Source organism: Lithobates pipiens, unplaced genomic scaffold (genome assembly GCF_037356315.1).
Source record: "Lithobates pipiens isolate NorthernLeopardFrog02 unplaced genomic scaffold, aLitPip1_a1.2 Scaffold_18, whole genome shotgun sequence".
Taxonomy (NCBI): Eukaryota; Metazoa; Chordata; class Amphibia; order Anura; family Ranidae; genus Lithobates; species Lithobates pipiens.
Window position 1 is genome coordinate 56,669,788 of NW_027507758.1, and position 14,631 is coordinate 56,684,418.

The following is a 14,631-nucleotide window of genomic DNA, read 5'->3' on the forward strand; positions in this document are numbered from 1 at the left end:
TAGTCCACAGTGGTGCATCCATGCCTTGCTTCCCTCCAAAGTTATCACCCTTCTCCTAAGGCCAGTCATAGAGGTTGCAAATTTCTTTAGGAAAGAAACTTGCATGATTCCCCCATCAACACAGACAGTGCTGACAGAAGTATCCCTCTTGCCTGCAGGGCCTGGTATGGATTGGGGGGGACCCCACTTAGTTATTTTTTCTGAATTTTCTATTGCTGGCAGCGTTTTTGTCAGTGGGGAAGCCCGCTGACAGCTGATAAGCCATCGGTTGTTAAGGATGCGGCGGCAGGCTTCCCGGCCCACTGCTTAGCAATAAAATACATTTCCGTTTTTGGTTGTAACACGACAAAATGTGGAAAATGTCAAGGGGTGTGAATACTTTTTCAAGGCACTGTCATTTCAGTACACAGTATTCGTGAAATTAGGGTAAGCTAATATATATATATATATATATATATATATATATATACATTACATTATTCTATCTCTGCATCTAAGTTTGTTTGGGTATAATGCCACTTTTTTATATTAAGAAATAATGTATTTGTCTGTTCTGTATTTTGTTCTCTGATAAGGGTAAATAATAACATTTGAATATCTTTAAAAACAAAACTTGACTTTATAGACATCCTCAAAGCAGAGAAAAGGCTCACATAGTTGTGAATGTTATCAGCAGCTTATTTCTAGCTTGTAGCTTTATCATTAAGGGTTTAATGATCCTTATTGGGATACCTGTATGCATTATAGAGATTCCTCTTCTCATTCATGTTTTGACATTTGCCTTCAACGGAGCATGACAGCGTGAAGTTTCTGGCCGGGAACTCCATAAAACAGTTATCGTTGCTGGTACAAGGTGTCTCTTCCATGCTGGCATCATCCAAGTCCGTTACTTTCAATTCACCATCAATGACCACAAACTGGCGAGGGCGAAAGTCCAAAAGGGTGATGGAGCCAAGAGGGGAGTGCGCCAAATAGTGTAGGAGCCGGACTAAGCTCAGGCAGATCTGCAGGATATAAAGAAACAACAATTGGTTCTGTTTTAATATTCATAAATACCACATTATATAGTATTCAAAGGGTCACTTTAATCAAGTAAAGGACAGGGGCACTAGAGTACATTTACTTTAGGACTTCGGTTTTATACGAAAGAATCAACAAGTTAAGCTATAACGGGGGGAAAATTTTACTAAGCTAACTTCAGGATAGCATGTGTGTGACAATAATGAGGTCTGATCATTGCGTTAGGGTGTGCATCCCAAAACACAAACACACATATATGTGCCTATAATATATATACAGTATATATATATATATATATATATATATATATATATATATATATATATGTATGTGTATATATATATATATATATATATGTATATATATATATACACGCGCACACACAGTAGGGCAGAGGTTGGTGTCAGTAGTTTTTTATTTTTATCGTTTACTGTACTGTATGGGAGGGGCTTTAACTAGGGGAAGGCAGAAACACAGGATCCATGCCTTCCCTACTGACAGAACGGCAATCTGCCTTGTTTACAGCAGGAACGTATACATATACATATAGGTGATCCTGCGCAAAGCAGCCGCCCTGTAGCAGTGAAGCTACAATAGGGTGGTTGTAAAATGGTTAAAGTTGGTTATACACTAGTAGAATTTCAGCTGAAAGGGAACATTTTCAACCACAGTGAGGGGAATATATTAAACATGATAAACCAATGATATATGTATTTCTGCAAATGTAATGAAATATGCTTTATACAGTATCTATGCATTTTTCAATTTATATAGTGAGACCTGTTTCTCATCTATTTCCCTTCTCATGTGTCCTGAAAAAGCGGATCAGCGAAACGTGCTGACGCACAGGGGATCACCCATTTGACATTATGTAGAAAATTCAATGCACTGGGCCCTTGTCGGCCATATTTTGTATATACGTGTACACATGTTTTTAGTGGCTTGTTTCTATGTGCAATTTTTTATATTTTCTTTTGTCATAAATAAAATATGGATTTTATTAAAATAATGTGGTCCAATTTGCCTCTAAAGTCCTTGGTTTTTCCTGTTTCTTAGCTCCACAGAGAGGGAACAATTTGAAGGTACAGGATGGAAATTTTTCTCTAATTTTATTCTTTGTAATCCATCAGAATCAAAGCAGTCAGGGCTGACAAGAACTGCTTAGGAAGTCAGAGAGGAAGTTAAGAGAACACTATATTTCTGGCACATCAACAGTTATTTTTCTGTACTTTCAGTGTATTTCAAGGGATAAAACGTGTAAAATGTGCATTCATTGCAGAAATGTACAAAATAATATACTTGTCCACAAATATGTGTTAAAGAGAACCTGTCTATGCCAGGACATAGTTAACAAAGATCCATACAGCGTAGGCGACTTACACGGAATCTGTCTTCCCAGGAGGACTGTAGAAGTTGTATCATCTCCAGAGGGGAGCCCAGCTCTGTGATGGTGGTGAGGGTGTCCACTATGTCATTGCTGTCCTGGTAGCAATACCCGTGTAGCTGAAAGCAGAGAAATATGCAAATCCGATCACAGGATTATACTGAACAATACTGTACATATGAAAAATAAAGTATTTTCAAAGGTAAATTCTGTGGGAAAGAGCAGGAAAAAGTTAAAACTCCTGTATTGTTTTGCCATTTGTATGCCATTGGAAAGATTTTGTTTTACTTCCTGTCCGAAAGGACCAGTGGCGGCCCATCCATAAGGGGTGCAGGGGTGCCCCCCCAATCCATGAGCCCAGCCCCTAATCTACAATTTTTAAGCACATGATAAGAGCCTGAGGCTCTAATTGTCTTAAAAAAGGGGTGGGCTCAGGGCACAGAGCACTGCACCCTGAGCCCAACCAGTTGTGTGGCAATAGCGAATTAATTTACGTTATTGTCTTCCTGATTCTCCTCCCGGCCAACCACAAAGCGGGTCCGGAGACCCAATTGGCCAGGGAGTCTTAGGACATGCTTCCTCTTCAGCCAGTAGGAGAAGCAATGGCCCCAGCTCTTCCTTCCCCCTGACCCCTAAGGTAAGGTATGTGTCCCGCGAGTGTGGGGGTTAGTGGATCGCCGCCGCCTTCTTGTCTGTCTAACACAGGGGAGGTGGGGGGTGCTTGCGACGATTGCCACCTTCACGTCCGCCATTCGTCCCCCACTGTGCTTGCAGAAATCGCCGCCTTCTCGTCTGTCTGGGGGGGCGGAGTTTACCGCCCCCCACACCCGAAATATTTAGCACCAGCCGCCACTGCTACAGACAGGCAGGATGTGAGTGGAAATATCTCCAAAGAAAGAAAAAGTAAGGCTGGGGGGCCTTACTCTATCTATCTATCACTAGATAGATAGATAGATAGATAGATAGATAGATAGATAGATAGATAGATAGATAGATAGATAGATAGATAGATAGATAGATAGATAGATAGATAGATAGATAGATAGATAGACAATTGTAAATAAATTTGACACTATTTTTTTATTTTTATTTTATTTATTTATTTTTTTCTTTAGTAAAAGGCGAAAGATTTTTTCGATCTGAAGAGAAACCAGAGTATATTTTGACACTATTTTTATAATAGCAATTTTAAAACAGTACAGCAGACAGTTTATGCGAGTTCAAAGTTCATTCACAGCCCAGGAAGCAGATTGCATAAATGTCTTATCAGTAGAGAATCTCTCTATAAAACACTAAACAGCAACATATAAAGAAGGCAAACATACAGGAAGAGAAATATCCTGTAAGACCGTAGAATATAATGATTGTCCTGTGACAAATGTACACTACTTTGTTTCTTCTCTCATGACGTCCTGTGTGCTGATATTGTTAAAGCCTAGCTCTGGGCATATATAAAATTAATTACAATGTGCGCCCCCCCCCAGCCCTCATCTAATGCAGAATGTAATGCTTGTTGAATTAGGGGGGTGATCTAATACAGGGGTCTACAAACTATTCCTCCCACTGACACATTTGGTATCAGTGGGAGGAATAGGGCCCCATTGTTGCTGTCATTGGGAGGAATAGTGATCCCTTGGTGGTGTCAGTGGGAGAATAGTGTCTCATAACAGTGGGATGAATAGTGCCTCAATGGCCGGAAAAAAAAACAAGCAAAGGGCTGCCACTGAACACCATGTTAATTGATGGTCCTCCAGTCTTCCTCCCCACATCATGCTCTCCACCTCATCCAATCAGAGAACACTTTGCAATTATTTAGAAAATGCAAAGGGCAGCACAGTGGCTAAGTAGTTACCAGAAGAAAAGTAGGGTGACCTCCACCCACACCACATTTAAATTTCCTAGTAGATGTGCAATTTGCAGGAACCAGTCTTGCCGATAATAGACTTTACCGGCACCCACATGACATAAGACAGAATCCAATGTATAAAAAAATATCAATCTTTATTGAACATATTTTAAAAATAATAACTCACATCACGTTACTAATAGGATAAAACGAGGGATATAATAATATGATACATATGTCCCATATACCACTATACAAACACCTCCTACAGATATAAGCGCATTCCAAGAAGAAAGTGGAGGCACGTGTACTCCATGTGCTGGTCAACGCGTTTCGCTGATTGCATAGCTTTCTCGGGACCACCGTATCATATTAAACAATATGGTTGAGAATCATATATGTCACTGAAAGTCTGGGGGCATACACAGGGGCTAAAGCTCCTTGGCGTGTCATGGGGTTGTCATGATAAAAATGAGTATAAGCCTAGTAATCCATGGAAATACATTGCCAAAATGTTCTGGGGCTTTCTGACATTTAAAGGGAACCAGAAATGACACCCAACAAATCTTGGCAGGCAGGGATGAATATATCAGTAGATGGAAATCTTTTAATGATACCTTGTAGTATAAAGCCAGGTAAGTGCCCTCTCTATAGGAAAGCATTCAAACGGAAATTAGATAGGCTGTAACATATTCAAGAGGCCATCCATGATCTCCTCAAGTAATCTGTCTGCCATGTGGGAATGTCCAGTCTGCCTAGTAGCACTATGGTTGTCGGCTCAAATCCCAACCATGGCACGGGGAGATTGCTTTTTCTCCCTGCCCCTGCTTGGGTTTTCTCTCACACTCCAAATCATTCTGGTAGGTTAACTGGCTCCTCTCTATCTTGGCTCTAGTATGTGTATGTATGTATTTATGTACAGTATGTGACTTTGAGGTCTTAGATTGCAAGCTCCTTAAAGGATGGGACTGTGTGTGAATGTATAAAATATACGTAAAATTCTGCATAAATTGACAGTGTTATATAAGTACCTCTAAATAAAGCATTCTCTGAATGGTACCTGCGCCATGCGGCCTCTGTTTACAATGCATCAGGCCAGCCACTCGACATGGGATCTGGAATCAAGTGGAGATCACTGGAGTAGTGGTATCTACTTCCATGATTTCCAGTATCATTGCCCAAGTTTGGTATATATGTAGATACATTGGTCCAAGTTGAACAATTGTTGCTATGTTTAAGATACACATATTTGTAATTATTCTTTAGGACTTCACTGAAGTAATCTTCATACAATTCCAAAGTGGTTCCATTCATGGGTCCGGAAACAGAGGTAGCACAGCACCTGAAATATCTGAGCCTTAAGAAAGGCGGTGATAGATCCATCAAAATGTTGACACGATAACCGTTTCAGTTGCTGTGCTACCTCCAATTCAAGACCTGTGAGTACCTCTGAACCTCTTTGGATAAGATTATATTCATCAAGTCTATTTGTTTATGAACTGAGTTAAAGTTTAGGTTTACTGCCGCCATATTTCCAAAAGAAAATAAAAAACCTCTGGAAATATGTTGCTGTTATATGACACAGTAATGGTCTGATTGGTCATTAATATTGCCTTAACTCAGACGACAAGCCTACAAGGGACTGTCTGCACAATGTTAGATGCTAGCCTACAACTCAAGTGCTGTCTGGTTGGCTCTCTCCAGTGTTTGCAGTGTCTGTTCATGTCTCCATTGTGCATGAGCTTCTTCAGACACTGTTGTGTTAATCTATATTCCAAAGGTTGCATTTTGTCAGTGACAGATAATACAAATTGGTTATCTGCTTTGATTTTCCAGGGAACAAGTTATTGTTCCACAAGTCTAGCAGCCCCCATAGCACGCCAGTTCAGCATTCCACATTACCGCAAATTAAAGTGACATAGCTGCCCTTTCCTGACAACGAAATGTAGAGGTCAGCCTCGACACAAAGAACGACAAGCCTTCCGAACAAAACACAAAATAGACTCCATTATTAAGTTGTCATCGCTTTCTAAGTATATGTAAACTACAGAATCCTGCGCTGTGCTAATGCAGAGTTACAAAAAAAAAGGATTCTGTCAGCTTCATCTGTCTTATTGACTTAGTCATATGTGTCGGATAAATAAATGGAGTGGAGCTAACAGGGAAGGTTTGGTTTTGGGCACTCGAGAAAAATCCACAAGCAAACCTTATTTAGTCAGAAAACTATCCAGTATTTACAAGGAAGCTTGCGTGCAGAATTCTCTACCCATCCATCCGCCATGGAAAATATACAAGTGGTGGCAGCAGATTGTTAGGAGAACCTGACTTAAAGTTTTTATTATGTATCATCAGAGCTAATTGCAGCTCCTAGATATAAATGAAGATGCTTTATACAACAATGCAAACTTAGATCAAATGAATTATAGCCTTTCTAATCCTATCATTTCAAAGCAAAGAGTGCTTGGATATGCATGAGTTTACTAACTGGATAATGTAACTTGTCTTCGCCAAGTCAGTCATCTGAATTAAAGTGTATCTAAGGGGCGGTGACCGGATGTGTGAGGGGGTGTGGTGCGGGTGGGAAGATGCGAGGTGAGTGAGACGCCGCTGCTCTGTCTCCTCCTCGCTCTATCTCTGAGAGACACACGCTAGATGGCTTGTCGTATAGCCCAGGGAGCAGCGCAACCCGAAGTCGGAAGTGCCGGCATAAGCCGAGTTTGTCTGAACACGCCCGAAGATACCTAGAAGCACGGCGAGCCCGGCCGAAGACCTTCGGGACAGTACTACAGCGAAGGCATGGTAATCTTCGCCTGCTACGAACGGCCGAGGTCACAGACAAACCAGCGTGGCCATCTTCCAGACGGCGTCTCCTTCCAGTATATGGTAGCCGTGAGTACCCCCTGTCCCCCACTGGGGGAATACAGCTGAGGAATACTCTCCCTTGGTGAGAGGAGAGGAGCCAAGCTTAGTGCAAGTGTTCCTGTGTTTTTGTGATGGTTTAAAAGATCACTACACTGGGGTCTTTTCCGTTTCACTTTTGGCATACAAAAACTAAATCAGCTGGATGTAATCTACACTCCCCCTGTGTCTCATACATTTGCTGTGTATTCCTCTGTGTTGGGACCTAAGGTATACATCGATATAATGCCATATCTTGAACTGTAAATAGCTCTGTATTTCTGAAGCTGATTTTTTTCTCTGGAAGCTGGCTTGGCAGGACGCAATTTATAAATCTACATGTGTCTTATATCTGTTATACTTCCCTCGGTGCTGGGATATAGGGCTTACATAGGGATAATGTTTTACACTGAACTGTTCTGTTTGTTTTTTGGAGGTTGATAAAGACTATCCCTTTTTAAGTGAAGAGAAGAGGGGGAGAAATAGGGAAAGGAGAAAGAAAAGAGAAACCCCCTGAATGATATTATATACATAACTGATTAACGGCAAGTTTACTATTGGTTAACTACTCCTGTTTAAGGTTATTAGTGATTACAGCCTTGCGCGGGTTTCCTTTTTTTTTTTTTTTTTTTTTTTTTTTTTTTTTTTTTTTTTTTTGGGAAGGGGAAGAGAAAATAAAGGGAACATAGGGCTTTAGCAGGGATTCCATAGAGGGTGGTGGGAAATAGGGGGGATACTTTTTCTCTTGGAGGGATACTCCCTCTTTTTCCCCTTACAGTAGTCTTCCCCTTGTGTATGGTAAGGAGCTGGGGGTCTCCTGGGGAGGTCTTGATACTGGTACATTAGGTCTTCGGCTAAAATTCAGGCTCTATCTTGGGGGAACGGCCTACATAAGTAAATATGTCTAGACGCCGCGGGGAAGACCAGGGGCAGCAGGAGGGGCAGGGGACACAACATCTTCGCTCCTCTAAAGAAAAAGAAAAAGAAAAAAGTACACAAGCAGCAAGTTTAGCTGCGGCAAAACTAGAAAGGTTTGCGCACGCCCCAATGCATACCCCAGATCAAACACCAATAAAAGGGGCACAGGTGGTACAAACCAAAGCTCACCCCGGGGGTTCCACGGACAGAAAAAGTCAAGGCCAAGTGGCCCCATTGTCTACTTTGGTTCCTGAGGGTAAGAGTAAGAAGAGCATGGGTGGTACTCAAGGAGAGCTGGAGGCTGATAGACCTGGCAGGCCGCAAGAGGAGGCCCCAACCCTGAGGGATGTATTACAGGCGGTCAATGTATGCCAACAGTCTTTGGGAGACCTGGCAGCTCAGCTAACAGGAATGAAAGAGGACATACTGTTAGTGCGACAGGACATCCAGAAAGTAATTGAAAGAACAGCGGAGCTGGAAGTCAGAGTAAGCCAGCTGGAGGACGAGCTAAATCCAATATCGCATACGGTTAAGAATATGCAAAAAAACTTGGACAGCTACGCCTTTAAGATGGATGAGTTAGAAAATCGAGCACGCCGGGACAATATTAGACTCCTGGGGCTACCTGAGAAAAGTGAAGGCCCAGACGCTGTAAAATTCTTGGAGTCCTGGCTGCCAGACAAGTTTGGAAAGGAAGGTTTTTCTCCGTTTTTTTCGATAGAGAGGGCCCATAGGTATCCCTCTAGAATACCACCGCCAGGGGGACGCCCCAGACCTCTAATGTTGAAGTTCTTTAACTATAAGGACAAGGTGACACTAATGCGTAAGGCAAGGGAGAAGGGGGACATCTCCTTTAATGGTTCAAGGATTTCTTTTTATCCAGATTATTCTCCTGACTTACAGAGGCGTAGAGCGGAATTCCGGACAGTTAAAGCCACTTTTCAGACATATAATTTAACATACGCCCTCTTATACCCAGCAAGGCTGCGAGTGGTAACCCCTTTTGGGGTCCAGATTTTTGATTCAGCACCCGGAGCACTGAAATGGTTGGAGGATAACAAGGAGTCTTTACGGTCTAGCCACAGGGAAAGGGAGGGGAGATAGGGGAAGAGAGTGTTTGTAAACGAGTTTGATAAATTCATGGATGGAAAATGTAGCTTTTAGGATGGGGTGGGGGGGGGATTATTGCGGTGGTGTTTGTGTGATAGGGTGTGAGGAGGGTTATGGATGGTTTGGTCACGTTAAACGCCCGTAAGGGATACCTGGTTAGGTGGGGGGGAGGAAGGGAGGGTTTGTTTTTGTTCTTAAATGAGCGGGAAGGCGGGTTGTGGGAGGGTGGAGGGCCTAGAAGGGTAGGGATGGGAGGGATGGAGGGGGGAGGCGGGTTGGGGGGAGGTGGGGTGGGTGGGGAAGAAAAATTGCTTGTAAAAAGAAAACACATAGAGGTAGAATTGGAAAACAGCACGATAATTACACAAGAGAGTAAAAACCCGAAGGGGAAATATGTAGGTGGTAGGATAAATGCACAGGATAGAATGAATATAAACATAAAGCACCATTATAAGATATTCTTTAGGGTTAAATCTAACTGCGTTTTAGGATGGCACATAGCTGGGAAACACCAATGGGTTATGATATTTGGTAATTACCAATGGGTTATGATATTAAGTGGGCTGTACTTGACGAGAATAGATATCCTAGTAGACCCAATAATCGATAAGTCTTATATACTCCCCTCCTGCTTGGCTGTGTGGTGCTTTCTGTTTGTTAGCATGTCTTCTTTTATAACAGATGGTAAATTTGGTGCAGGGTAAAGTTATTAACATTGGATCTTGGAATGTGAGGGGCTTGGGTACCCCAGCAAAAAAAGCGATAGTTTTAGCTATGCTGGAGAGATTTGATATTGGTTTGGCATGTTTGCAGGAGACCCACCTAACTAACATGTCTAAGTCACTGTTAAATAATAGGAAATATCAACAACAATACCATTCAGTTTATTCCTCCTATTCAAGAGGAGTAAGCGTGTTAATAAAGGAGGGGGTGAGCTTCTCATGCATCCAGGTTAGCATAGATGAGTTGGGGCGATATGTTTTCCTGTTTGGTAAACTTGAGGGTATTAGCTGTATACTGGCAAATATATATATACCCCCCCCGTTTAAAATGGAAGTTATTTACAAACTGATGGAATTCATCGGGGATAAAGAGGACATTCCTATTATTGCGATGGGGGACTTCAATGAAGTCCTAGATGTAAACTATGATAGGTTTCCCTCTAAGGATCGTTCCGGGGACTTGGGTGAAACTAGGCTGAGTCGCTTCCTGAGTGAAATAGGCTTGAGGGACCTTTGGAGAGAGAGATACCCGAGAGTTAAGCAATATTCCTGCTTGTCAGGAGCGTATGGTACCTTGTCTAGGATAGACATGGTTATAGGAAATTCGGAAATGGCACAAAAAATAAGGGAGATAGAATATCTGCCAAGGGGGATCTCAGACCACTCTTTGGTGAGGGTTGTGTTTAATACAGGGGTTAAAAAAGTTCAAGGGGGTTGGAAGATTAGCCCTTTTTGGCTAGAACTCATGAAGGATGAAACGGTAGTCAAACTAAGATTAAGAGAATTTATAAGTTTTAATCTGGGCTCGGCGCCAATGAATGTGGTCTGGGATACCCTAAAGGCGTTTACTAGGGGCGTGTTGATTCAACAGGTAGCAGGAATGAAGAGAAAATCTAGAATATGGGAGGAGAACATCAGGAAGGAACTCTTAGAAGCAGAGAATACCTATGTCATGGACCCAACTCCAGAAAATCAAAAAATTTGGCTAAATAAACAACAAGGTTATAAAACAGCGATAGTAAAAAAAGAAGAGAGTAAACGAATCTTCGTGAAACAGCGATATTTTGGAGAAGGAGAAGGGGTGGGAAGATTGCTTGCGCAGTTGGTTAAGACAAATTCTTCACCCTCACTCATTTTAAACATTAGAAATATAAACGGGGCGATAACATGCAATAGTGAAGAGATCGTAGAAATCTTCGGAAATTATTATAGGGAGTTATACCAGTCACAAGGTACAGGCGAGCCAGGTGCAATGGATAGCTTTTTGGAAAACTTAGAAATGGCGACCCTTAACCGGGAGGAACGGGAAGTTCTAGACGCCCCGATAACCCTTAGTGAGCTTCAACAGGCAGTGGCCGGGATGCCAAATTGTAAGGCCCCAGGCCCGGATGGGCTCCCGGTAGAATTATATAAATATTATGGAGAACTGTTACTCCCTGAGCTGCATAAAACTTTAATAGATATAACGGATGGGAAACACCTACCGGCATCAATGACAGAGGCAACGATCATAGTGATCCCCAAAACAGATAAGGACCCGATGGAAGTGGCCTCGTATAGGCCAATTTCATTACTGAACGCGGATGAAAAAATTTTAGCTAAAGTACTTTCAAATAGGCTGAATCAATTTATGACAAAGTTAATACACCCAGATCAAACAGGGTTTATTATGGGAAGATCTACTAGTATGAATATCAGAAGAACTTTCCTAAACATGCAGATCCCAGTAGAGAATGCAGGAGAGAGGGCTATAATGTCTCTGGATGTAACGAAAGCTTTTGACAGCTTAGAATGGAACTTTCTGTGGCGGGTGTTGGAGAAAGTAGGAATGGGCCCCAACTTTATTGGCTGGATCAAAAAGATGTATAACGCCCCTAGCGCTAGGGTAAGGGCTAATGGCAGATATTCGGAGAGGATCGAGATGAGTAGAGGGACAAGACAGGGTTGTCCCCTGTCCCCTCTACTCTTTGCGTTGGCCATAGAACCTTTGGCCATAGCCATTAGGGCAAACTCCGGGATTAAGGGCTTTCAAAGAAGTGGAGGGGGACAGGAAAAGATAGCCCTATACGCAGACGACGTGTTACTGTTTCTGGGAGATACTGGTTCATCCTTAACGCAGGTAGTCACTTTAGTAGAAAGCTTTGGAGACCTCTCAGGGTTGGCCATCAACTGGGCGAAATCCGAACTGCTCCGAGTCGACCCCCCGGCTGTTGCGTTTTTGCCGCCGGGTATAAAGGTAAGAGAGGTAGATGCGTTGAAATACCTGGGCATATTTTTGACACAGAACCCTGATCAATATATCAATAAAAATTTAATTCCCCTTCTGCATAAATTTAAGCGTAAATGTGACGTCTGGAGTAAACTTCCGCTTTCGGTAATGGGCCGTTGTAGCTTGATCAAAATGATTTGGTTGCCTCAGCTGCTGTACGTTTTGCACAATGCGCCGGTATGGATTTGTAAAAAATGGTTTAGGAAATTAGAGACCCTCTTTCGGGAATTGATCTGGAAGAAAGGCAAGGCCCGGATACGACTCCGAACGTTGCAAATGCCAATAGATAGAGGAGGCCTAGCGGTTCCACATCCTAGGAGCTACTACTTGGCGGCGCAGATGCAGCACCTGGCGGGTTGCGACTCGGAGCAGGGAAGGAAGCTAAAAGGAGGGATTAGAATGATAGGAGCCCCACATGAACTCATGGCTGAGGTCCTGGAGGCCGACTCCTTTCGACATAATAATTCGATAACTAAAATGCTAATTAAGGTATGGAAAGAGGTGAAGTTAAAACTGGGTTATTCAGGGTTATTAGAATCTATACCCCTCTGGGACAATAAAAATCTACCTGAAATATTAACCATTGGTAAGATTAAATCATGGGAAAGAAAGGGTATAACTAAGTTGATCCAGCTTTATGATGGAGGGGCCTTAAGGACATTCTCGGATTTAAAAAATAAATATGATATACCACAGTATTCATTTTTCAGCTACCTGAGGGTGAGACACGCCCTGGCAGCACAATTCGGGGGAAATATGCCCACGTGGGATAAAACCCCTCTGCTTCAGAAGTGGCTCACTACAGATGGGGTAAAGGGGTTTATCTCAGGTATCTACAATCAATTAGGTATGATTCTTAATCAGGAAACCGCTCACCCGAACTTGAAGAAGAAATGGGAAGAGGATGTAGGAGAAATACTGGATACACAGTGGAGGAGAATTATGGAATTAGGGCCGGTAACCTCAATCTCCCCTTCCCAAAAAGTTTCACAGTTGATGTTGATCCACAGGGCTTATTACACACCCAAAAAATTATGTCAGTTTGGTAGGAGGATAGATGACAGATGCCCTAGGTGTCAGGGACAGGGAGATCTCCTACACATGCTGTGGCGTTGCCCGAAGCTTTTTCGTTATTGGAGTGAGGTGTTGGCGAGTATTAATAGGGTGTTTAAGTTGGAAATGGTAATGGACCCGATTCTGTGTGTACTGGGATGCAGGCAAGAGCCGAGAGAAGGGAAACATATCACGGCAGCAGTGGTAAGATGTTTGTTTCAGGCACGTAGACTGATCACGCAAAGATGGCAAGCTGAAAGAGCCCCCACAGTAGGAGAATGGATCCAATGTATTAATGACTTGGTCTGGAAAGAGAAAACTTTGTATGTAAGGAGAGGAAACTATAGAGAGTGGAAGGGAATTTGGACCTCTTGGATAATAGAGATGGGATTTCCTATAGATTAGTCTGATTAAGAGATATCGTGGTAGAATACCGATGTGCTTGAGTATATGGGTTTGTGGGCGACCTACGGGAAGGGGGGCTTGGGGGGGAGGAATTAGGATGGGTAGGGATAGGGTGAGTCTGCGTGGGAGGGTTAGGGAAGGGGGGGGTGGGGGAGCGGAACTAGGATGGTATGGGCTGGGGGGGGTAGGAAATAAATTTCACTGGGAGTTGTTGCTGGTTAGATATGATTTAGGAAGGATTGTAAATGCTGTTCGGTTATGTTATAATGAGAGAAAAGAAAAGGGGGAAAAAAAAAAAAAAAAAAAAAAAAAAGTATAATAAAAAAAAAAAAAAAATTTTTTTTTAAATAAATAATAATGCATAAACCACGATGATGAGATATTGTGCAGTGATATAGATGAGAGGCAATATGAATGAGTCTCTAGCACACGAACTCTGACGTGGGAAAAAAAAAAATTTAAAAATTAAAAAAAAAAAAAAAAAAAAAAAAAAAAAAAAAAAAAAAGTGTATCTAAAGCTAAAATTTATTTTTTAGTATTGAATAGAGTGTGGTGGATTAGAACCCCTGTCTGGTTGTTTTTGTAAATAGGGGAAAGAAGTAAAAGGAGCACCAAACCAAATGGTTAAATAATCTGCATGAGTTTTAATCAGTTCATATTGTAATTGGGTTGCTTCATTATTAATATTATTATTATACAGGATTTATATAGCGCCAACAGTTTGCGCTGCACTTTAAAATGTAAGGGCGGACAGCACATTTACAATACAATTCAATACAGAAGGGATCAGAGGGCCCTGATCGTTAGAGCTTACAATCTAAAAAGATGTCAGCTAATAAAGACTTATGCAGACTCATTAAAGCCCAACTGCCGGAAACTTAGAAATTCTCCGTTGCAGTGGGGCTGCCCAACACTGCATGGGCTAACCGCTCATTTGGTCTAGGGGAGACTAAAAGCACATTAACTTACGTGATCCTCCGCTCCCCGGGTAGATGGCACTCCCCCA

The 14,631-nt window shown here is 42.2% G+C and overlaps 1 protein-coding gene across 1 annotated transcript in view; it reads right to left on the bottom strand.

Annotated features, from left to right (window-relative positions):
* PKDCC (protein kinase domain containing, cytoplasmic) overlaps positions 1–14,631 on the bottom strand; it is an 85,589-nt gene that overhangs the window by 39,665 nt on the left and 31,293 nt on the right. Inside the window, exons 2-3 of the mRNA XM_077485700.1 lie at positions 2,401–2,523; positions 733–1,004 (exon numbers count right to left, since the gene is read on the bottom strand). Of these exons, the coding sequence (XP_077341826.1) occupies positions 733–1,004; positions 2,401–2,523 (395 nt within the window). The remainder of the gene's footprint in view (positions 1–732; positions 1,005–2,400; positions 2,524–14,631) is intronic.